At 56.4% G+C, this 12,058-nt stretch overlaps 1 protein-coding gene and 2 non-coding genes across 6 annotated transcripts in view; 2 read left to right on the top strand and 1 right to left on the bottom strand.

Moving 5' to 3' along the window:
* Positions 1-8,260: 8,260 nt before the first annotated feature.
* Trnav-cac (transfer RNA valine (anticodon CAC)) lies at positions 8,261-8,333 on the top strand. The gene has a single exon. It is a non-coding gene; the product is annotated as a tRNA-Val (tRNA).
* A 219-nt stretch (positions 8,334-8,552) lies between these two features.
* Positions 8,553-8,624, bottom strand: Trnag-ucc (transfer RNA glycine (anticodon UCC)). The gene has a single exon. It is a non-coding gene; the product is annotated as a tRNA-Gly (tRNA).
* Positions 8,625-8,854: 230 nt separating this feature from the next.
* Dpp9 (dipeptidyl peptidase 9) overlaps positions 8,855-12,058 on the top strand; it is a 28,249-nt gene continuing 25,045 nt past the window's right edge. For 3 of the 4 annotated variants that reach the window (XM_063229171.1, XM_063229172.1, XM_063229174.1), the window contains exons 1-4: positions 8,861-9,005; positions 9,780-9,833; positions 10,941-11,097; positions 11,609-11,697. In XM_063229171.1, the coding sequence (XP_063085241.1) occupies positions 11,023-11,097; positions 11,609-11,697 (164 nt within the window). In that variant the 5' untranslated portion in view covers positions 8,861-9,005; positions 9,780-9,833; positions 10,941-11,022. Of the gene's footprint in view, positions 9,006-9,779; positions 9,834-10,940; positions 11,098-11,608; positions 11,698-12,058 lie in introns of all 4 variants that reach the window. The other variant, XM_063229173.1, reaches the window with a different exon arrangement.

Below are 12,058 nucleotides of genomic sequence, written 5' to 3' on the forward strand. Positions count from 1 at the left end.
AAGATCTCAGGAGAGGGTTTTGAAGGGAGGGTCATAGAGGAGGAAGGATAAATGAGAGGCGGGGCCAGGGGAGGAGCTGGCTTCTGGGGGCGGGGCTTAGGGTCGAGGGGCGGGATCAGGCGCTCAATGGGCGGGGCTAGGGGCGGGGCTCAATGGGAGGGGTGAGGGGCGGGGACGTCGAGGGCAGAGGGGCTGGCCCTGCCACCACCGAGCCCGCAGCCCCTCCGGGCTGTGGTCACCGGGTCTAATTCCGCCTCTCCCCACTGTGCCCGGGCCAGGGAGGGAGGACGGGTCCCCTGATCTCAGTGTGCCGGCTGGTTAACGGCAGTGTCGTGTCCACCGCCCCCCACTGGCCTCGGTGCAGCTGGACCTCCCCTGTCTTCCAGGCCAGAGACCACCCTGCCTCTGCTCCCTTCTCCCTGCCTCGCTCCCCTCTGCCCGGAATTCCAGACCGAGGTCCCCGTGGCGGCCGCAGGTCCCTGGCTGGCCCCAGGCGGTGTGCTCTGAGTAAGGCCCCAGGACTGAGCTGGAAGCGGGGTGGGTGATGGAGAGGCTAGGAGGGGTCCCGCTCGGTCAGCAGGACGCGGGTGTCATCCCCCACGGGTGGGCAGGGGGAGGGCAGCTGTACCTAGGGGACTTACGGAGAGCAGCTGGACGCCAGGCCTGATTTGTCCCCGGCACTGCGGACACTGGCACCCCGGACATTTTCTTTGGGGGACGCATCCTGGCACTGTGGGGTGCTGAGCCCCCCAGAACGACGATCAGACAGAGCCACCTGTCGGGGCGGAGGGAGCAGGTGCAGGTCCTGCGCCAGGTGCCGCTCTGGTATGACGTGGCGGGCACAGTCCTGTCCTCTGGAGACCTGGGCTTCTCTGTGAGGGACGGAGGCCTCAGTTTCTGCACCTCTCACGGAGGAGGGAATGAAGGGGTCGCTGACGCCCCGCCGTGCCCGGTCTGCGTGGGCTCTGCTGGTTACACACGGCCTGCGTGGGGAGCGGAGGGGAGCAGGTCCCGCTGCACAGAGCGGGCAGTGAACGAACCAGAAGGGTCTGCTGAAGCCGTACCCCACGGCCGCCTCTGCAGCGCAGGCCTTGGGGAGGCTGAGGCAGGAACGCTGCAAGTTTGAGACCAGCCTGGGCGACTTAGCAAAGTACCAAGAGCCTGTCTCAATACATATGTTACATAAATATATTTTTATTATTCATTATTTATGATACAAATATTTACTTATATTTATTATCTAGCTATAATTTTTATTTATTATAAGTAATTATTTATTATAAAATTGTTTTATGCATAAAATATATTTTATGGCTTGGGGAAATATCCAACATACACAAACAAGGGAAAAAATATAAAATTATATATTTTATGTTTTTATATTTTTACTATTTTAGATATATATATCTCTTAAAGGGCTGGGATTGTGTTTCGGGAACCCTGAGTTCAATCTCTAGTACTGAAAAAGAAAAAAGAAAAAAAAATAGAAGAATCCCGTGAGTTGTCTGGAGTTTTGAGATGATTTGTTTATTTATCTTTTTTGGTACGGAGACTTGAACTCCTGACCTAGCCAAGCAGCCTTATTTATATCCTGAGCTGTATCACCGGCCCGGTTGCGTAGGGTTCACCAGGTCCAAGTTGGGCGGCAGATTCCTTCTCATCACGGAACCAGGCTCCCCAGTGGCGTTGGAAGCGGGAGCGACGTCTGTGCATCATATATGCAGTCAACAGCCGAGTTAGGGCTAGCGCCTGCTGCAAAAGTCCTGGGGGCGAATCAGACTCCCCAGGATCCTCTGCGCTCCGCAGCTACTGCCGGCCATCCGGGGCTTCGTTCATTCGCTTCCCACCGCAGTCAGCCGACACTGTTGTCCCATTCTACAGAGGAGGAAGTTGAGGTGCGGAGACGGAGGTGCACTTGCCTAGGGTCGCACACCTATCTCGCTGCCCCGGAGCCACACAGCGGGGAGCCAGCGAGGGGAAGGAAATTCCAGCAGATTCCAGCATTTGGGGTGGAGGAGCTAAGGGGGTGTAAACAGACCTTACCCCGGTGTGCCGGTCCACACCTGCACTCGGGAGGCTGAGGCAGGAGGATCGCCAGAATCTGAGGCTGGCCTGGGCTACCACATCTGGACCATGTCTAAAAAAAAAAAAATCCCAGGGCCCCTCTGTCACCGCCCCGTATTCCAGCTCGTGTTCCATTTGGCCTTCCTATGACGGTGCGGAGCCAGGAATGTTCCAGAGCCTGGCGAGGCAGTCCTGAGATTCCAGGAAGGCAGAGTGGGGGGGAGAGGGGAGGGGGAGGGAAGGGAGGGGAGGGGCGAGAGCAAGAGGGGGAGGGGAGGGGAGGGGCGAGAGCAAGAGGGGGAGAGAGGAGAGGAAGAGGGAGGGGAAGGGGGAGGGGAGGGAAGAGGGAGGGGGAGGGGAGGGAAGACTGACAGGGAGGGGGAGGAGAGCGGAGGAGTGTGACCCCCTCCTGCCTTCCCTCCCCTCCCCCTCCCCCTCTCCTTCCCTCCCCCTCCCCCTCCCCCCTCCATGCGCGCTCTTCAGTTGCTGTTCTGTCCTCGCTGTGACAGAAATAACCCATCCGCTTCGTCACCCTGGTCTCCGGAGCCGCTTTCTATATTTGCAGCCCGCTGCGGCCGGCCGGGGGAGGAGAGGCTCAGAAGCCTCCAGCCGGGCTGCAGCCAGCGCCTTCCCGGTGGCGCGGAGACGTCACAGGCTTCAGAGCGTTTCAAGGCTTTGCCCACCGAGAAGCCGTGCAGGCGGCCCGGCTGCGCCTCACCCGGCTATGCTGTGAGCACTCAGCGGGTTCTCAGTTCAGGCCTCCGCGGACACTGTTCGCGGGCTGACGTTAGCAGCTAAAGACAAACGTAGGCAATGCCGCAGGCTGGCCGCTCAGCTTCTCAGGAGGCTGAGGCAGGAGGACTGCAAGTCGAGCCAGCCTGGGCACTCAGTGTAGGGAGACCTGCAGACGCAGTGCAGAGGGCAGTGCTCGCCTAGGATTCAGGGCCCTGGTTTCCATGCCAGCACTGCGAAGAAACAAGGTAAAATTTAAAAAGAAAGAAAAGAAAAAGAACAGAGCCGGGTGTGGTGGCGCACGCCTGTGATCGCAGCCCTTGGGAGCTGAGGCTGGAGGGCCACAAGTCTGAGCCCCAACCCGGGCAGCTTAGTGACTTAGTAAGGACTTGTCTCCCAATAAAATATAAAGAGGGCCAAGGCTAGAGCTCAGTAGGAAGGCCCTGCCTTATAAATCCGTGGAGGGCCAGGGGATACAGCTCAGCAGCAAAGTGCCTGCCTGGTGAGTGCAAGGTCCTGAGTTCGAGTCCTGGTACCAATAAATAAATAACTATGTAAATCGATGGAAACCGTGAGGACATGGTGGGAGAGGCTTCCTCGGGGCTGCACACCGCCCTGGGTACTCGGTCAATAAGCACTGTCACTGTGCAGTGAGGATATACCGGCGCGTAGGGCCAGGACACCTAGGAATACACTGTTTCACTGAAGAGGATCCATCAACGCAAACACATTCCTCAGGCTTGCCACAGGGCTGTTATGGGGGCTGGTGTAGGGACCAAGGGGGTGCCATTATTTCCAAATTTAATCTCGAGCTCAGTGCAGTGACACACACCTGTCACCCAGCACTCGGGAGGCTGAGGCAGGAGGATCACTGTGAGTTCGAGGCCAGCCTGCGCTGCATAAGGAGACCCTGGCTGAAATAAATGAATAAAGACAGCCGGGGGTCTGGCTCAGTGCGAAGGTGCTTCTTCAATCCCCAGGGCTACAAAAATAAATACAGTAAAGAACATTTAGTCTGTTTGTGCAGGACGCAGCTCCCTGAGTCCATGAAGTCTCTGAGCCTTAGTTTCAGCATTTGTAAAATGACAGAAATGAGGGTTCCCCCCCCCCCGTCACTCATGATAAATGATAAATGCCTTTTCTTTTTTTGTCTTTATGAGACGGGGGTCTCACTATGCAGCTCAGGCTGACCTTGAGCTCACTTTGTAGTCCAGGCTGGTCTCACTCCCAGTGATCCTCCCACCTCAGCCTCCCGAGTGCTGGGATGACAGGTGTGAGCCACCACACCCGGCTCTTCTTTTTTTTTTTTTTTTTTTTTTTTTTTGAGACAGTGTCTTGAGACACAGCCCAGGCTGGCCTCACACTCACAGCAGTCCTCCTGCCTCAGCCTCCTCAGTGCTGGGGTGGCAGGTGTGTGCCACCACACCAGGCGGAATGCCTTTTAACGCTGCGGCCAGTGCTTGGCTCAGCAAGTCTCTCTGTTGTGAATTCTGATAATGAGTGTTTGGCAAAGAATGACCAGGTCTATGTGGTTTTTTTTTTTTTTTTTTTCCCTGTTTGGGGTGTGTGTGTGTGTGTGTACGCATATGTGCGTTTTGTTTTTCAGTGTAGGGAGTGAACCCAGGGCCTTTGCACTGAGCTTCGTCCCCAGCTCTTTTCATTTTTTATGTGTTTATTTTGAGACAAGGTCTCACTAAGTCATTATGTTTCCCAGGCTGGGCTTAAACTAGAGATCCTCCGGTCTCAGCCTCCCGGTGCACCGTCACACCCCACCATCGCTTGTGCTCTTAACCTGCGAAGTCCGGGCTCTTCAAAGCTGTGGGCGACTTGGCCTTAATCCGCGACGCTCTCGGCTGGCTCTGCTCACGGCTGGTACCGATTCAGTGATACCGCCTTGTCTCCTTCCACTGCTGCTCGACCGACTATCTGGAACTCCGCCCCGAGGAAATGGCAGCCGGGTTCTGCACCGCGGACCTCGAAGCCACGCCGCTTGGCTTTGCGTTCCGATGCTGCTGCCCATTAGCTGTGTGACCTTTGCAAGTTACTTACTCTTTCTGGGTCTCTTTGCCCGAGATAAGCAGACTTCGCCCGGCCTTGATTCCTTCTTCTGGTAAATCAGGGAGCCAGCCCCTCCCCCAGAAGCTTGGCCCCTCTGTGAACTGCGCATGCGCCCAACCAACCCACCTCCCCGCATGGACGGGTGGGGCAGGGGGGCCTTTGACTCAAACCCAACGCCCCCACACTCCATGCATGGAAACACTGGCTTCCACATATCTGGGCATAGGCACGCCTGTCATCCCATCACTTAGGGAGGCTGAGGCAGGAGGATCATGAGTTGGAGCCCAGCCCAGTGAACTTAGCAAGACCCTGTCTCAAAATACAAGCGCGGACGGGGCCAGGGATGCAGCTCAGTGCAAAGGCCCCAGGTTCGAGCTCCAGTAAGGGGATGGGGTGGGGGAAGCCGGAGGGTTGCCAAGAAATACTTCCCAGACTGGAAATGTGGGTCCCTGGATGCCTGGTTTCCCCTTTGTTGCTGGGAGCCAGACCCTTAACTGCTTGGAGACAGAGCCTCGACCTTGGGGGCCTCTGCCTCAGCTTCCCAAGTGGCTGAGATTGCAAGTATGCGCCACTGCACCCCGGTTTTTTGATTCTCTTCCTCGCTGAACCCTTGCTGAGGTTAACTGGAGCAAATGGCCAGAACCCGGCTGGAACCTAAGCTGCTGTGGGGAGTCTGCTCGGGGACAGGGACGCGTCTGTGAATCCGGGAGTGCGTGGTGGGGAGAGGCCAGGTGGGGCTGGAGGTCTGGGCCCTGGAGGGAGGCTGGGGTGCGGGAAGGCCGGAGGGGGAGACCCTAGGCCAAGCCTGCTGTGCCGATGCTGCCCCCTAGTGGTAGCACAGGCCCGGGACACCTGCCAACCTCACGCGGGGAGGGCCGAGGCTCCGCCCGCGGTGTGCACGGTGGCAGGAGAGCCTGTGCGGGTGTGTTGCGGGTAGCGCAGCCTGGGACCACGCATCCTAAGACAGCTTTACCTCTCGCTGAACGACACCCCAGCTCTAGCTCCCGTACACTGTTTCCTTTCGTTTTGAGCCAGGGTCTTGCAACGCAGTTCAGGCTGGCCTCGAACTCGCCGCAGTCCTCCTGCCTCAGCATCCCATGGCAAGAGGCGCGCGCCACTGCAGGCATCCCACAATCCCCGAGGGACTTGTGTACTCTTAATATCGATCAGGGTTTACTCAGCACTAAGCGCCGCCGCAGGATACAAGATAGACCCAGAGAATGCATCCCAGCAAAAACTCTGCCCCTAAGGCCAGGGATCTAGTCAGTGGCACAGCCCTGCCTGGCCAGCTCAAGTTGCTGAGTTTGATTCCTGGTTGGGGCGGGCGTGAGCTCGCAGACCGTGGGGGGCACGGAGCAGAAATTAGCGAACAAGTCCACTCGTGCGATTATTTTTCTAGAACAAGTCAGAAGTGACAGTCTAGGGTCGCCAAGGTGGAGGAGAAGTCAGTTACAGGGGAAGCTGAGGCAGGCTGATCGCAAGTTGAAGCCCAGCCGCTGATCGCGAGGGACCTTATCTCAAAATTTAAAAATAAATGAATAAAACCGAAGGTAAACGCGGAATGGAACAACACCTTCAAATCAGTAACTCTTGTTGCCAAGAGAACCGACCGGTGGGCAACCCTGTGCTGCAAATGTAGCAGTAACAGATGCTGGGACCCGTTCCCTTAGCAAGGCAGGAAAACTGACCCACATAAGTGTCCCCAAAAAGGGATTGGTTAATCAGTGCAATGCCTAGCAATGACCACTCCTCTCTTAGGCCCTGAATCAGGCCCACCTTCTCCCCTTGAGGTACCCCGGGGGAACCTCAGAATGTGATCTCACTTGCAAAAGGATCTTTACAAAGGTAATCAAATCAAGGCAGCTAATCCAGTATATACTGGTGTCCTTCAGAAAAGAGGAGATGCGCTGGGGAGGCTGAGGCAGGAGGATCGCACTTCTGAGGCCAGATTTGGCCATGCTGGAAAATGCTTTCTAAAAATAAAAAGGGCAGAGGCTGCAGCTCAGTGGCAGTGCTTGGCCAGGGTGCTCTGTGAGCCCCCCGGCTTCCATGCTCAGCACCGCAAGTATCAATCGATCGATCGATCAAAGACACGATAAAAGAACCAGCCCTGGCCACCTCTGGACTCTAGCTCAGGAGACCCCGTGTGAGACTTCTGACACCCAGCGGTGGAAATCTAACCCAGCCGACCTCGGGATTTGTTGCTCAGTGACCGCGCTCGGCCCCAGCACAGCGGAGTCTGGGGCTCCTGGCAAACTGAACAGCCCCCGAGGATACTTTTACAGCCTTTGAAATGATTAAATTTCCCAGAAACAGATGCAGGAAATGTCGAAAAGATGGGTTCATTTTTGTTAAACGAAAAAAGATAAAATTATAATAAATTTTTGTATACCTACTTTTGACATTTTGATACATTTTATATGATATATATATATTTTTTTGTACACGGAATCAAACTCACAACCTTGTGCTTGCCAGACAGGTGCTTGTGCCTCGGAGCTAAATCTCCAGCCAATTCAGTACATTTTAAACAATATTCTGGGGAGGGGGAGAGTCATTAAAATACATAAAAACCAGGTAAAGAGAAAGAAAAGTTGTTTTAAACTGTCGCTTCAGACTCTAATGTAACCTGGGAAGAAGCTGCCAAAAACTGCCTTGATTTACAGTTTTTACTTTAAAAAGAATATTGCATTTAAGAAAAAAATATATATGTAGTTTTTTTTGACAGAATGTCGTAGTTAAGGTTTGCGGTCAACTCAGAGATCCTCCTGCCTCAGCCTTCCAAGAGCTGTAGAGGCGCCCCTCCCCCACGCCCGTGCGCACCATCTGTCACTTATCTTGATTGCTGCTATGCTGATTGGTCAGTATTTGCACCTAAGGCCAGCGTCTTCATCTCGAGGCGGAAGCAGATATTCCAACAGTCAGATTCTATACATTTTTGCTCCCTCCCCGTCTACTGTCTGTTATTAAAAAATAATCTAGCATCCTAACAAATTAGCGCTGGGTGACAATCTAAAAGTTTTAATTACCTTCTCTCTCTGTTTGACTCTTTGCCCCTTTTAAATTTCTTACTCTTCTGGTCCAAACGCACAGACAAAAGTCCTCAGAAAATTCCTTAGGGAAACGATTTGTGCATAGGGAAAACGGGCTCAGCACAGAAACGTAGACGGTATTTAAGTGTAAACTTTGCAAGCGAGCCACGGCGACGGCGGCGGTTGTTTAGGTCTCGGGTTGTGTTAGATGCTTCCTTCGGTCTTTTCTTTTCTTCCTAGGTTTTCCTGCTTTCGGTTTCTGTTGCACTCAGGACAGCAATGAGCAGAATCAGCTGTGGCTTCAGGAAGTGGGACATGATAAAATGCAACCTTAAAGCTGATTACGAAAATATGAAAAAGGGTGCTTTCCGTGGGTTTCCGTAGTGTAGCGGTTATCACGTTCGCCTCACACGCGAAAGGTCCCCGGTTCGATCCCGGGCGGAAACACACTTCGTTTTGCCCATTTTATTATAGAGTACTGTATTTAAAATTATTTCAAAGTCTCTTTCCCTACCAAAGTGATTTGAAAGTCGTCTCTCTCATACCGATGCTCACTTTTTCTCTTCTTCCTCTGTAGGAAGTTTTATGGAATTTTAAAAGTGACTGCAATGTGCCGCAAGACAAATGACGGAACGACTTAAAAATTTTGAACAGTTAAAAGTACACTGCGTTGGCCGGGAATCGAACCCGGGTCAACTGCTTGGAAGGCAGCTATGCTAACCACTATACCACCAACGCACCTACAAGGACCCTGTTTTCCAGATTTCCTTAATAGAAGACTCATTGGTTCCATTGGGCGATACCAAATCGCACAGGGGTGTCCCTCCTTAAAATTCTCCCTTTTCCTCTAGAAGACAGGCCTGCCTGCCTGACGCGTCGCCCCCTGCGCGGTGCGTTGTTTTGGTACCGCCCAGCACCGTCCAATCACACTGCGCCGCCTGGGCAGCTCAACTTCCGGGTCAAAGGGGCTGGAGCCGGCGGGTCCCCCGTGTCTGCCGCCGGCGCTGTCCCCTGCGCCTGCCACTTCCGGGGCCGCAGTCGTGGGCATGGATCCTCGAGCGTGAGGCGCCGCCGGCCCCCGGGACGCCCTGCCCAGCCGTGCCGCCGCCCCGCGTCCCGGTAAGCCGCGTCCCGCCCCGCTCGTGACCGTGAACCCGCCATTGACCGGCCCCGCCTGGGCCGCGACTCCGGGACCCGCCATCGTCCTCCGCCATGGCCGGCCCGTGAGCCCCTCCCGCTCGGCCTCGGTTTCTCCTCACCCTTCGTTCCTCCTTCACCTCAGTTCCACCGCTGACAGCTTCTATCCCCGGCCCGGCCTCGCGTCCATCGCGATGCCCCCGGACACTGACTCCTTTATTTTTAGGGGGGCCCAAGATCGCGGTCCCCACTCCAGACTTTGGCCGCCTTCTCGTTGCCTTGAAGGCCCTGGAGGTCCGATCTCCCGCAGCTCGCCTTGCAGATTCTGTAGGAGATCGACGCCGCCTCTGCCAGCCAAGATCCCCATCCCGCCCCACCTGGTCCTCACCCCGGGCCCCACCTTGCCCGGGGTCCCAGGCTCGCCCGGCCGCCCACCTCCCACACTGCTCTCCAGTGTCCCCGAGGCTTCCCCATCAGGGCTGCGGTGTGGCCATCCCAAAGGACCTGGCTCTTTCCGGCTCCCCTGCCTCCCTGGGGCCTCTGTGGCAAGAATGAACCTGCTTTCGAGGAGCTGGGGCTTTTCCCCAGAAGGAGTGGACAGGAGTCAGCAGTCCCTGGGAGTCCCTGTCCCTCTCGCAGGGAACTGGGCACTATGGGGTGACTTCTCTCCCAAGTGCAAGCCCGGGCTTCCAGGCATAGCCAAGTAGAGAGGATTATTAGGTCCTGCAGGCCTTAATGACACGTTTATTCTATCAGGGTCTCTGTTTACTGCCTGCTGCTGGAATGGAGGCTTCTCGGACCCCTTAGAAGGTCAGTTGTGCTGCTGTTGGGCACCCACACGGGCTGGGGTGTGAGCTGGTGGGGCTCTGAACCGGAGATGGGCAGGGAGTGGCTTTCTGGCGCCCGTGGCTTGGACTCTGCTTGCTGAAGGCTTTTTGCCCCCTGCCCTTTGTCCTGCTTGCCCCTCCTGAGGACCTCGGGGAGGAAGGCGGAAGGCAGCTGATGAGCCGGGCTGCCCTCTACCTGTCTAACACGGTGCCTGGCACTTGGTCAGCGATTGGTGTGGGTTCTGGCTCTGAAAGAGACTTGAGTTCAGATGTCCTCTTGGCACGCTTTTAAGTGACTTGTTTAGTTGACAGCATGAGCTGTCACTCATTCATGCCATCTTGGGCGCCGTGTTATGAGATGTGTGTCTCACCAGTTCCCCATTGTGGCCCCATTTGATAGCTGGGGGAGATAAACACACGGAGGAATTAGATGGCTTCCCCAAGGTCACACAGCCCACTAGTGGCCCAGCTGGGATTTGAACCCCTCTCTCTACCCTGGAGCCACAGTCCCCCCCCTCCCCTGCCCCGCCCCGCCCCTGGGCTGAGGACTCCTCCCTGTGACAATTCGCTCAGTCCTCTTTCCGCTGTGACCTCTGTCCTGTGTCCAGGTGCTGCTATCTCTTTAAGCATCTGGCCAGCTGCCTGGTGTGGGGCCTGGCTTTTCTGGGCAGCGACTGAGCTAGGGGTCTCTGCCTTGGATGCCATTCAAAGGAGGACAGTGACTTACCTTTCTGACCTAGAGCGTTTGTGCTGTGTGCCCTGTGAACCAGGCGTGTTCTGGGCTCAGGATGGCAAAAATGGGACAGACAGGGCCGAGCCGCTGTGCTTGTTGATTTCCCAGTGGGCATCACTGGGACGTTTGGGGCCCGATCACTCTCCGGGGTGGGGTGTCCTGGGTACTGCAGGGTGCCGAGCAGCATCAGCAGCCTCCACTGCTCCATGCCTGGGGGTCCCCAGTTGTAATGGCCACAACTGTCCCCAGATATCACCTGGTGTCCTCTAAGAGCCAGTTCATTTCCAATTGGGACCCCCCTTCTCCCCAGAGGAAAAGTTGCCTAGAATGGTCCTCCAGGCCAGCATTCTTGTCCAGGTGTCGTGATGGGGTGACCAGGTGGCAACTGTGGATCAAGGGCTCGGGAAAGACCTCTGAAGGGTGCTTTGGGGCCCGGAGGATGAAAAGGAGGGAATCTCACAGCCAGCTGGGAAGGGCGTCCGGCGGAGGGAGCGGCCAGTGCAAAAGCCGGGAGGTGGGTGTTTGGGGAGAGCCAGGAGGTCAGCGCAGCTGAGGCTGTGGTTACAGAGGCCATCGTGATGTGGCCACTGGGAGAGGTTTGGGGTTAGGATGCTGCTTTCAGCACGTGCCCCCAGCCAGGCACCCTAGGGTCCTTTAAAACTCCAGGGGACTTTTTTGTTTGTTTGTTAAGTTATAAAGGAAAGCAGTTTATTTGGGTTACAGTCCTGTCCCGAGGTCAGGGGCCACCTGGGGTGATGGCCTCCCTATCTGGCAGACCCCGGGGGCAGCGCAGGGCGTCACACAGCTAGAGACACAGGTCCTTCCCTGGGGCTTCTTGGAAAACCACTCTGCTAAGAGACTGTGGGTTTCTGGCCCAGCCCAGCCTGCTCTCGAATTTCAGGGCAGCATCAGGGTGCCCTGGGTGCTGGGGTGTCCCCGAGCCGCATCCAGTGGGACGGGACGGGGCGGGGCGGGGCGGAGGGGCTGCCCTGCCCGAAGTCCAGCAAGGTCTCTCTGCTGCGCAGGCCCCCACCCTCCCGAGGCCCGCCGAGCGGTTAATGCGGAAGCTTAAGAAGCTGCGCCTGGACAAGGAGAACACGGGAGGTTGGAGAAGGTAAGGAGGGGCTGAGAGGGGACCCAGCGGCCCAGACGTCCACCAGAGAGCCATGCGGAGATGTCAGCCAAGGCGGGGCAGACGTGGGCCCACCAGAGAGCCATGCGGAGATGCCAGCCAGGGCAGGGCAGACATGGGCCTGTGGCCCCATTCCCTGCTCACTGGGTGAAGCCACACCGTCCAGTGACCTCTGTGTGTCCATTCTCAGTCCCAAGACAAGTGTGAGCCCAGCCCTGGCCTCCCAGACCACAGGGTACACTTCATATCTCGGACCTGCGCAGTTCGGACAGGAGGTCAGGGTTGCGCCCCAAGCCCTGGCTCGGGTTCCAAGACCGTGGGGAGCCCCCTGACACCTCCCAGC

The sequence above is a fragment of the Cavia porcellus genome, unplaced genomic scaffold (assembly GCF_034190915.1).
Source record: "Cavia porcellus strain 051 isolate PalLab524CR breed Dunkin Hartley unplaced genomic scaffold, mCavPor4.1 scaffold_17, whole genome shotgun sequence".
Taxonomy (NCBI): domain Eukaryota; kingdom Metazoa; phylum Chordata; class Mammalia; order Rodentia; family Caviidae; genus Cavia; species Cavia porcellus.